Below are 20,879 nucleotides of genomic sequence, written 5' to 3'. Positions count from 1 at the left end.
CTGGCCGCCTTCGCAGTTAGGAAACCCTGGCAGTCATGGCAAGTATTTCATTGCTTTATGCAGCGGCCATCTGACATGCACCCCTGTGCACAGGTGGTCATTCATTGTATTTATGTTTGCTTTTATAAATTTCATACCTTTAGGCAATGTGCCGTATGCAGAGAGTATTTTTAAGACAGGAACCAACTCCAAGCCATTGGCAGTGAGCAGTAACCGTTTGTGTTTAGTGAGGATTTGTAGGGCTAGATTACTGAAGTCTTTGAGAACTAGAGACACATTTTCATTTATGTCACTCAGGATTATGAATTAGGTTTAAACTGTGAAACAGGGAGTAAAAGATCAGCTTTTTATAACCAGACCACCTGGACGGTTTAATGGTAGCTGTTTGTTGTCCACATAGTGGCTTCACAGGTACCCAGAGGATATGAAAAAAGCAACCCATTAATCCCCTTCCCACCCATCTCTCAGCAAAGCCCCCGTGATTGGCTTCATCAACAAAAACAGCACCCAGCACAGTCAGCGCTTTATAAAGCTTTATTGCAAGATGTGTTTACATAATGCTGTAGAGGTGAGCTTTTAACTACTTATATCAAGAAATTTTGGACAAAGGTCTGCGGCCAGTTTCCCATGTTGACCCTGCATGGCACAGAAAAAAAGAAGAAAAAAAAATTGACTGCATCTTTCCAGAGAGCGAAATGAGGAGAGTGGGGGGAGGAGAGGCAGAGGAGGGGAGCGTTAAAAAGCAAATCCCCCTGGTTTACACTTAATGTGACCAAGCTTCTGAAAGATGGATACAAAATTGTAGGTGAGCTTTCTGTGTAGTAAAACCTTAAACAGTAATTCAAGTTCTTCATGAAATAAAACTGAGAAACAAAAATGCGGTTTCATGGACAATTAAATTTAACATAAAACAAATTTACCTAAAATGAGAGAACAACAAAAATAAAAACTCAACCAAACAAAAGGACCTGTAGGTAATATCTCTGACCATGCATGGCTTGTTTTTTAAATTATAATTCACAGAATAACACTGCTGGAAAGCCTATTTTACACTATGCTACACACAACACAAAAAAACATGAGTAGTGACATTTACACAATTTTACAGTATTTCTCCTTCGTCTAAGAAACACGTCCTTTTCTACTTTACATTTTTTTACAATTCCCAGCTCACAAAAAAGGACACTATTTGCACAAAGACAGTCTTTAAAAAGGAGAAATGCACCCAATGCTACAAATAAGCTTTTTCTTTCAAAGAAGCCTCTGTGTTAGATAGTGATTAAACAAAATATATCTCCATCTGCCACTCAATGTGAAATGGACTAATTAGAAATAATTAATTCTTTTTGCGTAAACATAAAACTATAAAACATCTCCAAAACTCCTTGAATTACTTGCTATGTAACTATTAAACTGCTTACCAAAAGCCTCTTGGTATTGCATCTGAAATGCCAATTCAGCCAGTTCCTGCCCCAATCAAAAGAAAAGATAGGCCTTATGTGGTGTTCAAGTATTTGCAAATTATTTTTAATCGTGTTCAATAATCAAACATGTTCTCATATGAAAATGCTCCTTTATTTTTATTTATTTATTTATTTTTAGAGCCTCTTAAGAATCTGGCAGTTTTTGCTGCAGAGAAACATCAGCAGACATAGTCCTTAGATGCTGTTTCTGGTATCCAGATGTGGAAAACCAGAGCTATCTGAACACTGCACAGGGTCAAGCGCTATGCCTACATATGCATACACAACTCATCTTGAAGATAACGTATGCATATGAGTGAAAAGGAGAGACAGGAATGGTGCTTATGGCTCTGTGTGACTCTAAGCTTGCACATCCTTTAGTTAAAGGTAGGTGAAGCGTAGAGCTGCACACAAGTTGGAATAGGAGGATGAGGGATCTGAAACCAGTAAGCTACCATCTCTTCCCCAGTCATCCCATTAAAATTCAAGCATTGCAAAAACAATAAAGCACGAAGCGTATGCGCATCCAAATGCAGACAACCATCACGAGTCAAACTGTTTCTAAAGAATTTTGGATAAAGACACTCGTTTTTGTTGCATGACAGGGGCTATCAGTGTAAAGGGGGCACCTGACGAAGGAGTGACTTCCTGAAAGGACACTGGCAGCGTGCCATTTCCACCTGCATTCCTGACTTGTGACTTGTAGGTGGCTTTTAGCATTCTCCCAGGTACGTTCACAGCACAGCGCCTGTCCAGTTAGATCAAGACTCTGACTCTGAATTTGTTAAACTGGGGCATAAGCTCTTACCAGATATTCACATGTGCCTTTTTATAAAGGGAAAACCAAAGTCTTGTCCACCTACATACCTGATGGCCTTTTTTTGCTGACAATTAGTACAGATCTACAATTAAGGGGGGTTAAAGACAAAAAGACAGGTATTTTGAGAACTACTTCGGATGATGTTTCAAATGTTTATCAGAGCAAGAAAGACCCTCATTAAAACATCCTTTTTGCTGATTTGAGGTTACAGATAGGCGTATATCAAACAGAAGTTCATATGTAGCACCTAATGGACTATAAAATATCTGGAATCCATGAGTCTGGTGCCTGGACTTACTAAAAGGTGAAGAGTGATGAATTTAATTTTTGTGAGGGGATCTTTCATTCTAGACTGTCGCATTCCTTGGGGGTATTTCTTTGCTACAGCCCCATAACTGCTACTGAAGTTATCCCTCAGCTGAGAATGAGGGAACACAAAGTATTTGTGTGCAGCCTCCTTTAAAGGCCGAGAGAGAGGAAAGGAAATTTAGATAGCTTCTGTTTGGCAGCCATTTCATATGCTAAAGTTTACCTCGACATCTAAGTCAGGAAGGTTTTTTTGGTGGTAGGTAAACAGGCAAGTTATTGGCAGCAGGTGAGTGCCAAAAGAAAAACCACCAGTGACTTGGAGACCTTGCTGGAGAAACTCCGGGGACTAAATTTGCAGCTGACTGGTACTGTGAAAAAGATAAGCGAGGTAGTTATTAGGCTGTCTGTGTTTAAAAATAGCCTTAATACAATCCTAAGAGAGAAACGGGAACATATGTTATTACATCATGTTTCCAAGACCTTTATCTCTGTCACAAAAACAAGCTTTATCACATACGTTTTAGAACAACTGTCCCACACTTAGGATGAAATCTTTTGATGAAGAAAGGGCAGGCAGCAACTCAGACCCTGAAGCTTATGACATGATTAGACAAACAAACGTATGCAAATAGAACCAACTCCTCCACTTTACCTGGAATCTACTGGTTAGATAAAACGGAACAAAATTATTTCCACAGTCAGAACATACTGTCAGACTCAGGAGGACATAATGTGCCTTAAATATTAGCATATTGGATCACTGGCCCTTTTTATTTTGAACTGAAATGGAAATCTTTTCTATAGTTATTGCATTCTTAATGTTCTGGACCATCTTGCTGCAGTAAACATTAAGGACAGTGGAATTAATCTTACTGTATACTACTGCATAAACAAGATCAAGTTACCTTTAAAGAAAATCAGTATCAATTTTACAGGTGTAGAGCAGGAACTTAGGAAAAAATACAGAAAAACAAATATAATGGAATACAACAGAAAATATGTTTCAGACATAATACACTTGCATCCAGAGAATCTGAACGGAATCTGCTTTTTTCCCTGAATTTATTCTAACTTCCCTCTCCATATTTAATTTTCTACAAAATAAGGTGTATGTTTTATGAATTTTTATATAATTAGTGCCCAATTCCTGATAAATAAATACACCCAACTATTAATAATTTACCAAATATATTACTTACATACAGTAAGCACTGACACGCAGACACAGCGGATGTATTATGTCTAATTTAAACACATTTGTTTCTTGTTAGCAAGTGGTCACCAAAAGCAAACTGCTTTTCACATTCAGCATATTTAAATGAAAATATACAAACTTAAAAACATTTGATTTCTCCCTCCAATCAAATATAGGACCCCTGTCAGTGTAAATGCATTTTGTTGCATTTGGGCTTCTTTTATCACTTAACAGGTATAACAGTTCAACATAACTGTTACATTCAGGGTGTCTTCCTCTTGTTGCAGACCTCACAGACCTCCACAAACCCCCATTACCTTCATTTCTTTGTTCTAAGCATCCCGAAGAAAGATTTAAAAAGTCCATAGTGATGAGCAGCACATAAAGATTCACTTTAAAATTCAGGTGCTAGTAGGTCTTGCTTATTTTACAGTGAGATTAATTATATGCCACTTCTATCAGTTGCCTGATCAGCTTTCTCTTTTCATAGCTTTCAAATACATGATACTTTTCATTAATTACACAACCACTGCCTTCTTTCTGCTTATAAAATTGTCTTTTTAACAAACTGAGGGGAAAAACGCATCAACTCAATGCCATCTTTGCAGAGCCTATATTCATTATAGTGATTTTTTACCCTATAGACTTGACATGAAGATCCAAGGCAATGGTATATAAAGAATGAAATGTTACAATGAGGAGGAGAGATAGCACAGATGAAATTTTTCACTACGTATCTCAATGCAGTGTTGTGAGCTACCTGGTTTTCTGATCACTCTGGTGCTGTATTCAATGCAATGTGATGGATAACCAAAGTTTCAAAGGTTTATTCCATTTGGTGCCACTATCCTGAACAATCTTCAAAGATTATCCTGTCCGTAAGGGGAGCAGAGTAATTAGGATAACTTGTGGACATACTTGACCTAGCTTGGGTGCCAGAAGCAACATAGCTATGGCATTAGGAGCCCAGCACAGACAAATTACTCCTACTTCTCAAGTGTGTTTTGCAGCCAAAATTGAGCCCTGTGTTGCCATGATTGCTGCAGTTCCCCTGCTAACTAGTTGGAAGGAAGCCTCAGCTATGCCTGCTATGCAGACATACCCTTAACCTTAGAGGCTAAGGCAATGGAAAGAGCTCATCTTGTGCATTCTGCAGAATCAACTGGTCACATACAAGCTTTGGTTTAGAAAGTTCCCTTTTATATTACTGTTAATTTGCAGTTCCCTTCAAATGCTTCAGCATTGGCTAGGATGACTGTGTTCAGTTCATCTCCATAGACGTGAGTGTCCTCCGCTTAAAGGCAAATGAGTTGAGTAAAGTTCTTTAAACACATGCTGAGGACAGTTATAAAAGTTAGTTCTAAAATAGCGAAATAGGGGCAAACATATTGGAGTGTTCACTGTGATACTCTCTCCACTTACTTCAAGGATAATCACAAAAAAGAGTAAAGAGCAGCAAAACACAGCAGGCTTTTAGCAGGGCCATGTCATATTCAGATCATCTAAAAAGAATTAAAAAATTAAAATTGAAATAAAATCACCACCACATTATCTTGCAGCAGAGAAAAGCAGCATGAAGGGCACAGGCAAGTGAACAAAGCTTCTTGATCTTAGCATCTGAATGCATTTACCTAGTGTGTAAATTCTTGGCATAGATTTCTTTGAAACTGCACAAATGCACAGTATACCCAGAGCTCAACAAGAGGGAGGTATTCTGTGTCTGCTCTCGGTGTACGTGGTGCTATGTACAGCATGAGTGTGCGTTAATACACATGAATTCAGGATCCTAAACTTTCCACTTGTACTGCAGACCATCTGCTACTCCACAGGGTGAACCCCATTGACTAACATTGAGTTCCTATGAAAAGACATTTTTCCCTCCCGTCCAGGTGTAATGGTAAGGCCCCTGAGTGAAAATCACCATCCCACTAACATCAGCAGGATGTGATTTCACACCATGACTATATGCATATAGATACGTGCACAAATACCCACACATTCATTCTGTACATATACAAAGGTACACATACATTTTTACATTCTTTGGTGGCAAAATAAAAAAGTGTTTGTATGGACTGTGCACTTTTGCTTAATGAATCTGCTTCACAGAGACTGTGGCAGCTGTAACAGGAGTTATTTTGCCTCTTTAAGGACTGTTCCTTGCATTGACAAAATGCCATACTTTTACAATGACTAAAATGGGGCACAAGGAAAGCCAACACAACAAACAGCTCACACAATGAGAGATAACTCAGAGAGAGCCCCCTTGTACCCACGTCAACACATCACGAGAGAAGAAGCCATAAGCTTTCACCTACAAGCACCCAAACGCTTCCTTCATTATTGTCAGATGTAGTGGTGAGCTGTGATGCACCCTTCTTCTGAACAGGTTGTGGGTTTTCTCTTTTTGTTTCTTATTAAAATTGAATTAACAGAGGATGCGATGTTGGGAGCAGCAGACGAGGCTGGCAGGACAATGCCGCACCGAATGGTTGTCAACCTGCGTGGTACAGATGACGGCTCTTCTCATCGCCACCTCCGGGACATCAAACCTGCATCTCAGAGGTGCTTATCAGGCCCAGTGCTTTGGCTTCTTCTGGTGTTAGTCCGCTCTTTAGCGTCCTTCTTACTGTATGGCCATAAAATCCAAAGGCAGGCAAAAAAACCCAAACAAAATAAAAAAAAAAAAAAACAAACAAAGAACCAAACAATTAGAAGTAATAATTATACAAGACTTTCAGCTGAAAAACAAACTGTAACATGCAAGCTGAATCAAACCAAAAGTTGCTATGTATGCAGGGTCTCAAATTCAGAAATTCCCTATGCCAAATCAATGGGAATATCAAGTACCTAGCAACTCCAAAGAAGCCTCGCATAAAAACATTTGCCATGTGACATTTAGTCAACAAAAACTTTTAATGAAAAATACCATAGTATTTTAAGAAAATTTTCTCTCTGTGACATTGTGTCAGGTGGTTTTCAGTCCATAGAAAGAATCATCTGCCCATTATTTTGTACAGTTTCAGAAAGAATTTTTAAAGACTTATTGGATCTCTATAGAGCTGTATTGGATTTTTCCCTATTAAATCCCATGAGGCCTTTCTACGAATTGTAAAAAAACAAAAATATGAGAATGTGACTTTTTATCAATTCAAATCCTTGCAAATAATGCCTTCACATTTGCTCTCCTTTGTTCTGTAATTCCCATGTCCTAGCCCACTTTTGTCATTGCTAGTTTGCCTCATTTTAGTTGAATTTAAGTGATAAAACCTAGGTCAAAATATTGTTTCTTATTTTGCTATGAAGTTGTCCGAATCCCAGCTCTGACATAAAACTTTTAAATTTTTGTTTGCCCTTTGTTTTCAGATATGAGTGACTATGCAACTATGCACACTAAGCATCAACACCTTCCTAGTTTTTCTGTCACCCTTGTTTTCTGGTGAATGCACTTTAGTCCAAGATGCAACTAGAGAAACCCAAAAAGTGTCTGTTCGCTCCACATTTCTGATATTCCTTTAGTACAACATCAGCATTTACAAGTTCACGTTGCATGCAAAGTGTAAACTGTGTCTTTATGTAGAGCAAAACAATGAAGAAATCTAGAGCAAACCCTAGAGCAACTGCTTACAAAAAGTGGTTTTGCATTGTTCTAAGTTAGTATAATTCAGATACCTAGTTTACTAAGAGATTTACTGTGCACAACTGAAACTGGGTGGTCACATTAAAGGGTCTAGCAACATTGAAACAAGGGAATGGATCGGTACGGAAAACAAGGAGATAAGAGGAAGGAAAAACATGGGGGAGTTCAACATTCTGCACCATGCAGGTAGGGTGAACGTCATCTATGTTTAGCAGCCAAACCACTTTTATGAGTCACTGAGGATAATTAAGTGAGCTGGGAGTGCCACACATTTAATTGTTCCTCCCCTGTCAAACTCTGACTTGAAGGTGTTTCTTCAAGGCTCGCTCCATCCTCATACAGTATTTGCCTAATTATTAACCACCACTAGCAGTCTGCTTGGCACCCTTTTATGAGATGGAGCTCTCCTCACTTTTTCATACAATCATGATCAGTAACGTCTGCCAAGTTTAACAACGCTTAGCTTAAAACAGCACAACATAAAATGCAACTGATAAAGCTAAGGTTAAGAAAGACTAAAAGGAGGAGGAAATATTTCAATGCTTGCCTTAGTCTCTCCTCCACGATGTAGAACACCCAATGCTGTTTTGGATCAGTCCTTATCCTTGGAGCACTTTTAGACTCCTCAAATTTGATGACTAAATATCCACAGTGACAAACATTCACTTCCAGCCGTGACTTGTGAAAGGATTTAAGACCTTAGGGTCTTACAGCCTCAGTGAATCACACCCTGTTTACTTCTATACCAAATTGAACTATATCAGGGATGAAAGAACCAACCCAAGAAAGCTGCAGCAGAAAAATTCCTGTCTTATCTGGAGCAAAGGTTTTCCTGAGTAGATCAACTTCTGAGCTGCCTGGGCTGCTGCTCTCCTGAACACAAGTTTATTTCTGTATCCTCTGTAACACACAGTCAAGAAAGGTATCGTAGCTAGCTTGGCTTTGCTAGTAGTGTGGTGTTAACACAGACTAATACATGCTGCTTTTCAGAACTAATTGGAGACCAGCCAAAAGTCTCTGCTGCTAAGCTCAAAGGGGGACTGGCTCCCTAAGAGATTATTCCTCCTCTGTGGACATGAATTATCCACCACAGCTATATTGCTGAAGCAATGAAACTGTTGGTCATAAGAAAACATATATGAGTACAGCAGACTGAGCTTTCACAGGATGACTCCCTAGAGTACAGAACCTGCTCCTACCACAGGTTAAAAATGAGCTAGAAAACTGAACATAGAATAAACTTTTGCAGTTTAGATGGTTGTGCATTCATGATTGCTCTCACACACATATACCCACTTCACTCCCACAACAACCATCGTAAAACAAAACTATTTTTCTTGTCAGATGATAAGCCAAGAGGAATGAGAGAACAAGCAATTGTTATCCCTATTTGTAAATATTTAATAGAAACTGAGGTACTCTGCTAATAGTGATCATGTACTATATAAATAGAACACACCAAATTTGGTCTTATTTATGCCAAAGTAAATCACAGAATAGTTGAGGTTGAAAGGAACCTCTGGAGATAATCTAGTCCAACCCCCATGCTCAAGCAGGGTCACTTAGAGAACATTGCCCAGGATTGTGTCCAGATGTCTGTTGAGTATCTCCAAGGATGGAGACTCTTCAACCTTTCTAGGCAACCTGTTTCAGTGCTCAGTCACCGTCACAGTAAAAAAGATTTTCCTTAGTTCAGATGGAACTGCCTGATCTGTGCCTGTTGCCTCTCGTTCAGGCACTGAGCACCACTGAAAAGACTCTGGCCCCATTCTATTTATACCCTCCCTTCAGATATTTAATTCCTGGGACACATGCAGTTGTAATTAAACAAAATGGTCTCTTTTGCAACTTCTCAGTGTGACTGTTCTGTTATCTCAGGTTTGTTCTATTATCTCAGGTATCCCAGATTGCTGGGCCAAAGTAGCTCAGCTGGGAGAGCGTTAGACTGAAGATCTAAAGATCCTTGGTTCAAGCCCAGGCTTCAGCAAGGGGGAGTCCTTGTTGTTCCTTCTTTGGAGATATTCAAAGCCTGCCTGGATGCAACCCGGTCTAACATGCTCTAGGTGACCTTGCTTGAGCAGGGGGAGTTGGACTAGATGATTTCCAGAGGTCCCTTCCAACCTTACTGATTCTATGATTCTGTTATTTCAGGTCTTTCCTAAAATACAAAGAAAGATAAATTGGATTTAAGACATCTCAGTGACTTGAACTTTTAAGGTCAGCAGTTAGAAGGAAACTGCTCCAGATGTAAGACTTTGGCAGTTGCAATGTGATCGTCAAGAAGATGGTTAATAAAAAGCAAAGATGTAAAGAATCTTTTCAGTGACAGAAAAGTTCCCATAAACACAGTCAGCCACTGACTTGTATAAATTAAGGATGTTGGGCCAAATAGTGCAAAGTCCTGTGACTATTTGTAAGATTAAAGCTGTCCACTATCAACAGACAACCTGAGGGACCATAGCTAACAGGACTATGGTCCTGTGAATTCTTGCCCCTACGATGCAAAAGGCCAATCTGATACAGATGAATCCACTTGTAGTGCACTTGAATGCACTATTTTGCACTTAGGGAAGTGCAAGTGGCCTGATAACGGATATCTTTATATGAAAATTAGATATAATATGTGCAGATTACTAACATCTGAAGACACAGCTGAAAGATGCAACTTTTTCAGTAGTATCACAAGAGCAAGTTCCTACCCTGTTATATTCTCTGCACTGGCTTTTGGATGATGAATCTAGGAGAAATCTGAGTTCCTCTATAGGAGGGGGACTACTCTGTGAGGTAGGTGAATCTTGTCTTGATATGGTGTTAAAGAGATGTCCTCAGACTTTTTCCTGCGGTCTCATATTGCATTGGGTAGGGTTCCTTTACTTTAGAAGAGGCTATGAATGATTTCAGTCATCAAAATTGAATGCAAAGAGACATTTTCCTTACATGTTTTATAGGCCTTGCAAAATCAAGTTTCTCAGACTTAGATCTTTACTCTCCCCTCTTCACTGAACTCTGTCATGTCTCTAACTGGACTAGACATAATATCTTGGCTTGTAAAACTCTTGGCCTGCTGCAGATCACATTAAACTGAGTTATGGAATGTATTTTGGAGGCAGTGACAATAAAAATAAGGCTTTCAAATGACCTTTTAGGTTCTTTAAGCAATTTTTAAAACATTTGCTAAAGAAACATAACATAGGGAGAAATAACTTTTACTCTTGTTGCAAGCAAGGCCTGCTGAGATCCCAAAACAAAGAAACCACATGTTGTTTTTAGGGGGTCAGAGGGTACGATGTTCTTTGTTAATCAGGAAATCTAGAATTTTATTTGATATCCTGGCAGAATGCAGTGTGCTTATGATGAACTCCATGAATTTGACCATGTCTGTTGGGTCAAAAAAGTACACAGATGCATACCCCTCACAGAACTGGAGATGTTTTTAAAAAGAGGCATTCCTCTAAGCATATCTTTGACAAAGAATATAATTAATTTAACTAAGGGTTGGTAGGTTTTTAAAGGGCAAACAGCTTTCCTGATTTCCCCTCCATCTGCTTTTATTTATTTATTTATCTGAATGTAAGGGACAGTAAAGAAAAGCTTGCTGGTGACATTTATTCTTGCATTTGCAATGGCTTCTGGTATATTTTTTCTAAAGCATATCTATGGACGTCACTTGAAATGCAGAACATTGCCTGCATAGGTGTGACAATTCTGCTGCTTGAGAAGTCACAGAATTTCATGTCATTCCTATTGTAAAAAGATGTGGCAAACACAAAACTTTCTTTAGAGCCCAGCTGCAAAGGTAATACAGTTACCAGTTGCCAATATGAAATTGAGAAAACTCTATGTGGCTGTAAATTACACAGCAAGGACAGTAGGAAAATCATAAGAGGCAACACTGGTCAGCTCCATCATCCCATTTGCTACCATTCCACATCCAGCTCACACACTCAGTCCATTTTCCAATATATTTAAATTTAATATATTGTCTTGGATTTTACACCATGAGCCCAGCAATAGCGATTTGCAATGTAAAAGCTTAATCCAGGCACTCTTATTCATTCTTTCTAATCTTCTTCTGCATTTGTGTATTTTTTACATCACTATCTGCTATCTTGCTTTAAACAATACTTATTCTCATGTACGCTTGTATCATTGTTTAGACCTTCTGTGACATAAAGAAGAACCTAGCACTGGAAAATGACAACGTGTCTTTTTGCAGAGAAAAGCTCAACTTGTTTTTCATCTGCAGGTAGGTTATGTTTTAGGGAACAAGAAATACATTGCTCTAGAGAAGCGCATGAAGAAGATACTGTTATTAAAGTAAGATTTAACATGTAGTTTAAACTGTTGAAGTTAATTTAAATGTTTCCAACTACAGCTTTACAGGTAAACATTTTATACATTGCCATTCAGAATGTCAACAGTAAAGCAGAGAAGGAGGAAATCTTTCCTTCCTTGAAAACTTTCTATGGCAAAATCCCTTCATTTTCAGGACTTCGGTGAAAGCCACTGTAAACAGTTAATCCTGCTGCTATCCTTTTCATCACTCCTCCCACTTAACTTCATTAATCAGAAATGACTCCACTATGAATAGGTAAAGCATTGGGAGTATACTGCATACGAACAATTGAGTCTAAATGTAAGCACTACACTTCATAATATTTGCAAGACTCAATTATACTTTGACTATGCACAAAAAGACAAAAAAAGCAGGAAATAGGATATAGAAAGTAAGCCATCTAATGCAAGTATTGGGCGCACAGCCTTTAAATTCCATCTGACATTTTAAAGTGACTTAAAGTCTGGTTTAGAGTGATGTATTATTAGGTATTAGACTTTCACTAACGGGATAGCTCAGGCTTATAAATGCAGAACTGTCTGTTGCAGAGGGACTTGGCAGTGAGGTGTAACCATCTTTGAACACAAAGGCTCTGGAATGTAAATTAATTATCTCCATTAGCAATCCGTGTTGGGAAATAAAACATTAAAAGGGATCATGTCTACAGGCCAAACAGATTTAAAACAATTGTGATCAAAACAGAATCTTGTAACCAGCTGGTGTTTTTCTACCTAGAGAGAGCCACGTACATTTTTGATATTAATTGTTTGGGAAAGTAGGGTTCCCTTTCATGCCATATGGCTGGGCAAAATAAAATTCAGAGCAACTTTGTGTGAACTTGTTTTTCATCTCCTAACAGGGACGTTCCTCCAAATACATTTGACACTTCTATTAAAATGCAGTCAAATTCCTGCCCTCACAGATCCTTATGTTAAACAACTTCATGGCAGCAGAGGGCTCTCTCTGGCAGCTGTGGTTTTGCTGCTCTTCTGCAAAGCTGCATATAAGGCTGCTTTTGTTACTGCACTTCTTTTGTAAAGCAGCTTTGTACTTCCTTATCTTTTCTGGTTCTCAGATGAAATACTTTCCGTAACAACAGTGTGATCTAGTCAGCCAGCAACTCACTGCTTCTGATTTCTTACTCAGATGCTGGAAAAAGTCATCTCTGAGGAAGGAAGAATGATGTAAATAAGGAGCATACTGCTGACCCGGGGTAAACTTGAAAGCCACTTTAATATGGAAGGAAACCAAACCAAATACATATTCTACCAAATTAAGGGTAATTGTGTGCAACCCAACCATATGTTATGTTTTAATACTCAAAGTGCTATATATCCCAATTTTGGGAATGAATTCTGTGCCAAGAATTCAAAGCCCTGAAATATACCTTTAAAATATGCCAACTAAAAAGAAAACAGAGGGTAACGTGAATGAATTCACAGACAAAGTGAATGGTAAAGTGGCAACAATGAAATCAGCTATTTGTATCTTTAGGAAATTAGCTTTTTCTGCAGAACTACAGTTAAAAAAGTAGCAAAAGTGTAAACCACAAAAAAAGTATTTCCGTAGAAAATATCAATACCAATTTTCTGTGATCTGGGAACATGAATAGCTTTATTTCCTACATATACTTGTATCTCTTACTTCTTACCATCTGTTCATCTCCTGCCAGCTTGTCTTCAGCTTGTTCCTTCTTGTAATAAGGAAAGCGCCATTTGGCCAAGAAATAGTCAGGGAAATTCAAGCACTTGAAAACCTATGTGGCGAGGCCCACAGGAAGTTGCAGAAAGAATCTCCAGTTGGGAGCAACATCCAACCAGAGGAGCCACAGCACAAGAACATGGCAATGGTCTGGTTATGTTGTGGGATCCTGCTCGGATGTATTACTAAGTAACTGAAACAAAATAATTTCAAAAGGGCTGTAGGTATTATGTACTACTAGGATGTACTCTTTGCTAAGAACAAACTCTGAACAGTGGCTACCTCTGCCTCCACGGAGCAGCATGTCTGCGCAGACATTTAATCATAGGCAGTGACAGTCACTCTGAATAGTGACAATTCACTATAGCAGCGGTTTTCTCCTAGTCATGCATGATGTCTTCTGTGTTCATATTACATACCCAAGCATATGAATGTTTCTATAGTGTTCTACGTCACTCTGCTTTCTCTCTGTAAACTGAAATAAACAGCAATAGAAGATATATGATTTTATAAAAATCTTGTATTTAGCTTTGCCTTCCCCAATCAATGCAATGATTTCTCACTTTTTTTTTTTTTTTTTTTCAAAAAAAGAGTTGTTAAATTTTGAACAAGTACTAGATTCCACAGTATCTCTGAATACTGGTAACGGAATCCAGTGCAAAGTTAAGGAATGTACTGCAGACGGTGATGGTACAAAGTGAGTTACTTTATATCTGATTTTCCTTATGTAAAATAAAGCTGTTTCAAACAAAGTCTGAGGATATGAGCCTAAAAACAAATAATTGAATCAAAATACAGTTCATTACAGAAGGGTCGCATAGATTCCTCTGAAACAGTGTCTGGAAAATGAATGTAAACCTCTTTAAAGATAACTTTTCACTAGGCTTTTAAACCAGGCTTGCAAAAATCCTCTTATTTTGAAGACTACATAACGCAGAATTGCTCAGAATGATGGTTATTTCACTTGCATGGTGCTAAGACCAGGAGAACATTTTTGAACAAAACTTGAGATCCTGAAAGTTAAATGATGCACTTTGAAAAGGGCATACTCATGGACACAGCCAAGAAAATACAGAGGTAGTCTATTTTTGATCAGTTAAAACACAGAATGTCTGCCTACATTTTAATTTGTCCAGATCAGAATTATTTTAAAAGAAAGCTATAAAAATAAATCAACTACACACTGCAAAGCAGAAGGAAACTGAACATTCATTCATACATACATATTTAGGAATAGCAATAATATCAGCAATTACAATTATACATAGTCAATTATAATTGACCCCCCCCCCAAAATACAGAAACAGCTATTCAGCCTCATGCTCAAAATAAATACATTGATTTAAAACTAAATTAAAAATCAAGATGAGACATACAGGCTGATTAAATTATTTGACCTCTGCCTACTATTCTCTTCCCTGCAGCTGTTGATAGTGTTGATACCGACAGGTATGAGATACAGGACTAAATAAGTCTCAACCCAATCAGTTATCTCAATTTCTGTTGCTTACTCAGATAGCTGCATTCATTATTCATTCATTTATTATTATTAATTGTATTTATCATGCATGTATGTAAGTATTTATTTACTGTAGACTAGGAAGTTATTTCTGTCATTTTTACTATCATCCCGCGGATGAAATAATGCCTTAAACACCTTAAAAGGCACCCAAAAGACACTAGCTATCTTGGCATCTATTGAATATAACCTCCCAGCTGCCAGCTTTTTAACTGCTTTATCTCACCATTTATTTTTCATTCAATAATTAGATTTTAATTAACTCAATGTTGACCGTCTGAAGACTCAGTACTTTGTGTGATGATAAACAGCCTTTGATACTGAAAACCATCTGTGATGCATTTACTTTTTCTAATCGCCAAGATTTTGTGCAAAATGTGCATCCCTAACTAGATTACTCTGCTCCCTTTTCTAACTCCTGATAGAATCCAGTTATTCAAATCCTAAATCATTGGTTGAAAAATCTAAGTAAAGTTGCTTGCCCTTAAAGCATTTTATGCAGACTTTCTTCTTGTGTAAGTTTTTTATTTTTTTAATGCATAATTTCCATTAACTCCTGCTTTTAGTCAGGCTATAAATACCAGGAGAACAGTCTCCCTCCTGGTATTTTGGCACTTCTGTATCTTTTCATAGCCAGAAAAAGTAAGTGGAGAGACATGAAAATGAAAAATAACGAAAAAAAAACAAAGAAAAGAAAAAAAGTTAACTGGCACACCGTATGAATTCCAAACAAAAATCCCACACTTCTGGGGTCAAATAGTCACAGGTCCAGTGCTTTGTTTACAAATATGTTTCTAGAGTAGCACTGCAGGCGTTTCTAAAACTTGCCTCCAGGCCTGGTCTTCTGGCAGAGTTCTCTTCCACATTTTGGCACCTTTTGACAGTGTGCTAACTCCTATTTCACTTTCACCCAAGGTGGAATTTAGTATGAAATACCTGACCTGGGATGTTCTGTAGTTAAGTTTAGTCCATTAGCCCTGAGCTTACTTGTCTAGGATTTAGACACTCTTGATTCGATTTCTATCTTCTGCATGGTCCACTTGTAGGAGTCTGACAGATTACTTTATTTGTATCTCAGATTAATTTCTGTAAAATTAGAACAGTAAGAATTTCTTACTCCCCATAAGACATTGCACAAACAAATAAATGAATCCTTATGAGATGTTTCCATATCTCAGAGAGGTCAGTCACAGGGTACAGCATTAGGCTAGTATCTGCTTCCAAAACCTAATAAAAGAACAGGGCCTGATCTTTCTTTAAACATCAAAAATAATTTGGATCAAGTCCTCTCATTCAAATTCTGGATTAAATTCCTAGTCAATTATTATCTGCTCCAAACCCATTTCTCTAACTGAAATCTACAGCAGATTTTAATTGAGCTAAAGCAAGAAGGAAAACAAGCCTCTTGCTATGCTGCTTCCTCATTCAGGGCCTCCGGCAGAATCCAACACAGTGACCACTGGAATATGTGCTACTCGCTATCGAGTATTAGAGTCATACTCGGGTCCTACATTCTGTTATGCCATTCAGACACATAAAGGGTCAGCTCAAGGTCCAGGGGAAACACCACTGTAAAGTCAAATCATCTTTAAAGATCTATTTCCTTGGCACAGTTTTCTGAAACAATTTGTTGGCAAGAACATGTTGGGATTCCCCACTTGTTGACAGCTACCTGGACTTTTAGGGAGCCAAGGAACACAGTTCCAAGTATGAAGGCTGCTAACACTAACAATTTGTAATGAAGGAGGATGATACCAGAAGGTTTGAGTTTAATCATCCTTCCCTTAAGCTAACTGCTAGTGAGATGGTCTGGTTTTGCTATCCTATAGTTTTAATCAATATTTGAATGAGATAATGAATCCTGAGGACTTTCTCTTGGAACTTATTTTCTGAGCCACTCCATGTTCATTCACAGGCATCAGGAATCAGCCCTATTTCACTCAGGATTTCCAAGCATTGCTCTGCCTGTGCTAGAATTAGTATGAGTACCTTCTGTGCAATGATGATACACGACTATTGAAGAGGAGTTTGATTTTCATGACCCTCAGTAGTATCATACTCTTGGATACAGACCTATTTATTTCAACGAGACCAACAAAGAGATGCCAACTGCACAAGAATGTAGTCCTGAGAATGATTTTATGTTAGGAGATAGATATTTTAAACAAACAGCCACAACAAGAAGGAAAACAGCATTAATTTCCTATTTGTCTATCACTGAAGTTTTTTTAAATTAAAATCTACTTAAGTAAAGTTTTTACCCTATAAACGCTACTGCCAGATTTTTTAATTTTTTTTTCCTGCTGTCCCAAAGCATCTGTGGCTATAATACCTACATTTTTTCCCTCTCCCTCAGATAAAAGCAATTGCCATAGGTTGTTTCATCATAGTGTAAAAGCCTCATTTACTAACAACATTTTCTAACTAGTCATCCCCCCTCCTTTTTTTTAAAAAAATAATTTATTCTGTTACCTCACTTCTTGTTGCCTTCATAGCAAACTCTGGTTATCTACCTTACATTTACTTTTTTAATTCAGTCCTCTCTGTGTTAAATAACCTCTTTTCACTCTTGTTTTCTCGAAACTCAGTGGTGTATCATACAGAAATTTCCATTTTCATTCCCCCAAATCCTGTGGTGCACAGTCTGTAATAATGTTCCATAAGCTGCTAAAATTAGCTTTAGCAATTGTATTCATTGGAATGTGGACTATCAAATACAGGGATTCTTAAAACTTCTTTATTCCAATTTTCCTTTGCACTCGTTGTTTGTTATGGCATCGTTTGTGAAGGTCATCCTAACCTTACAGGAGAACCAGACAATTCTAATTATGTTATTTTTTTGTTTCTTTGCTAAGTTGAATAGCTCCCTACAGTGTTACGGCAACCTTTCTGACAAAAAGCTGCCCTCAGTCTTCAAGAATGGAAACAGCATATTTTCAACCCCAATTTGTATTTTATGCTTTTAAAATATGCTGAACCAATATCCCTAGAGGCTAAAGCCTGTTGTTTACACATAGTATAAAGACCTCAGAGGAAAAAACAGCACAAGCTTCCCATGGCAACTTGCCTTGATGCTGTCTTTGAAAGACCACCTCGAGGGGTGACAGACTATTTCAGTTTCTGTGGGTCATTCAATCTTGTGGCTTTCTGATGAGGCTTCTAATGAAACAGTACAATTGTAGTGTTGTTTTCTCATATATAATAGCAGCCTGGCGTGTCTAGTAGGCAGGTCACTGAACACCCATGATGAGGCAATGACTTCCAGTTGTTACTGTACTTCTACATGCCTAATTTTGTCTTGAAAGATCTTTAGTGTGTAAAAGCCTAGCACAAAATAAAATTTTCTCATTGCAGGTCATCACAAGAGCTCAGACTTCATGGGCTGTGTGCTTTAACTTTCTGTAGTCCCTTTCGGCACCTGCTGAACAAATTCTTTCTTACTAGTTTCTCAGTCACTTTCGAACTTCTGGATTTAACAGTGACCCTTCATATTTTCAATGGCTATACCAACAGATGCAGATGTTTCCATCTGTCTTCCATTGGACTCCTCACTGCCTTATACCTCCTCACAATTTATAGTTCTGCTGATTGCTTTGAGATCTCAGACTCTTCCATATCATTAATATCTACCTATGCTCTCTGCATACAAGCTACAGTCGTGCTGCTCAACAATTGCAAAAGGTAAAGTGTTTCAACTGAACCTGTCAAAATATCTCATTTTCCCATTAAAACTATTTCTTGAATGTAACTGAACCTTCTCCTGTTTCTATTCTTCTCCTAGTTATAGATGACTTGAGTACCACTTGCTTTTACTCCACATTTTCCTGTATTTCTGTCAAATCCCTCTCTCATGAGAACCCTGTACCTGAACCACAGGAAATATTTACTATGGAAATGGATATAAATCTTTTGAGTTTCTAATTTTTCTAAAAAGAGAGAACTCAGTGCAGGTTCACTAAAAGCTTTGCTAAATATTAAGTGACCCTAATCATTTTCATTTTTGTGTTAAAAGCAATGAGACATGTGCAACGCAATACGCAATGAAAGCTTTTTCTTTTAACAGAGTTTTACTTTGATGTTCATAAACGGTGTGAATACTGAACAAGCAGCAAAAGCCAAAAGATGTATATGGGAACTTGAAGATTGAACCAGGTGAATCAAACCCACCAGATATTAGGGTCTCTTTGCTGAGCAGATAATAAATATCATAGAATCTGCTAAACTAAACCATTCAAGCATGCTTAAGATCTAATTTCTAATACGCTCATACAGGATCTGGGTTATATTTCTACCAGGAAAATCTTCTCCTCATTTAACTTATAGTTACATACTTACAGGAGCTAGTCTCTGCTCTTTTCCTGGAACACATAGGTGCCATATTATCAGTCCAGCTGAGTGTATTTTAAAGCTGAACTACCTCATTTATTCATCTGGGTATATCAAGTATGACAGGGAAAATGTTTAGTTAAGATATTCTCCCTTCACACTTTCTTTCAGCACATATCAGCTGAAGGGGATGCTAAACTACTGAACTTTATGTTTGTTTGGAAACTGCCTTTTAATCCACTTAAGAGTCTCATCCAGATTTTGAAGAGCAAACAAGCAAAAGAGCTGGATTCTGCCATGATTAATTACAATGGAAATCAGTCCCAGCCTAAACATTTACTGAATCCCTAAACCTCATTGATGTTTTCACTAAATTAGTATGAAAGACTCTTTCAAGGAAAAATATATAGTATTTTTATTATCATCCTCTTTTGCTGCAGCAAGTACTTCCTTGGGAAAAAGGTGCCTGGTAAGGAGGAGAAATACGGCTTCTCAGTGTGTATGCATGAGGACAGTGTTGCTAACAGAGGAAGAGTTCAGCATGGGGTAAACCATAGAAATAGGTAAACATACAGGAGCTTTGTTTGATATACACAAGCCAGCTAGGGCAGTCAGCACATGTGCACCACAACTGCATGGGGGAAGTAGGTAGTAGCAGAAGACGATGTCGCAAAGACATACAGCATAGTGCATGATGGAAAGTGAGACGGACAATCCAGTGTCAGCTCATTTTCTCATTTTCTTTGCTGAAAATCTGGCCCATCTAAACAGCATGTCTGCTTTGCTTTTACTCTTGCCACATGCAGAAGTTTCTTCCTTAGCATGTTGGAGAAAGTGAATATGCTTTCAGCACATGCTAGTTCATAGCAATCGATTACTGCTTACACCAAGTGCTTTCGATCACCAGCTATATTAGAACAATTCCACGAAAAAAGAACGTCCGTGTGATTTTTCACTCACTGTTGTTGTCTCCTCTGTGTCCTAACTTCTCAGAAATGCTAAAAAGATGGATGGAAAGGTAGTCAAAAAGCCACACATAGTGAATGACATTAAACAGCATAATTTTACTTTCTTCAGGTACTTATTCTTGTCACAGTAATTGCAGTAGTCCCTCACATTAGAAAAAAAGCTAGCAAGACCATCACCTCTTAGACACTGTACTTGCTAAACTGCAAAATCAGATTGCTCGTACGCAGGTACCCGAATTCATCCCTGTGGCTGCAGTACACCATTGGAAGACTGTCTTATAAATGGGCTACCTCTTTTTCCCAGGGGAAGCCCACCTAGTCTATAACCACTTTGCATCCAAACAGCACCAAGGTAAGTAAACATTTTGTTTTCAGGGCTGCAGAAGAAGGGTGTATAGCACAATAGAGAAAGATTTTAAAAGGTGAAAATCTCTCAGGCTACTTAACTATTTGCTTTATGCATAAATTCAGCTACAGATACAAGTACTTTTATGCGAGATCATAGTACCTTATGGAATTTAAGCAGTCTCCATTTGAGGTCCTGATCGGACTTCTGTAGTTACAAGTAAATACAGAGACGCTCTAAAGCATCCTAACACATT

General features: G+C 38.1%; 1 protein-coding gene across 7 annotated transcripts in view; it reads right to left on the bottom strand.

Annotated features, from left to right (window-relative positions):
* Window positions 1–519: 519 nt before the first annotated feature.
* FHOD3 (formin homology 2 domain containing 3) overlaps window positions 520–20,879 on the bottom strand; it is a 404,460-nt gene continuing 384,100 nt past the window's right edge. For 6 of the 7 annotated variants that reach the window (XM_062569631.1, XM_062569632.1, XM_062569637.1 and 3 more), the window contains one exon: window positions 520–6,416. In XM_062569631.1, the coding sequence (XP_062425615.1) occupies window positions 6,334–6,416 (83 nt within the window). In that variant the 3' untranslated portion in view covers window positions 520–6,333. Of the gene's footprint in view, window positions 6,417–20,269; window positions 20,308–20,879 lie in introns of all 7 variants that reach the window. The other variant, XM_062569634.1, reaches the window with a different exon arrangement.

Source organism: Rhea pennata, chromosome 2 (assembly GCF_028389875.1).
Source record: "Rhea pennata isolate bPtePen1 chromosome 2, bPtePen1.pri, whole genome shotgun sequence".
Lineage (NCBI taxonomy): Eukaryota > Metazoa > Chordata > Aves > Rheiformes > Rheidae > Rhea > Rhea pennata.
This window is presented reverse-complemented; position numbering and strand designations above follow the sequence as displayed.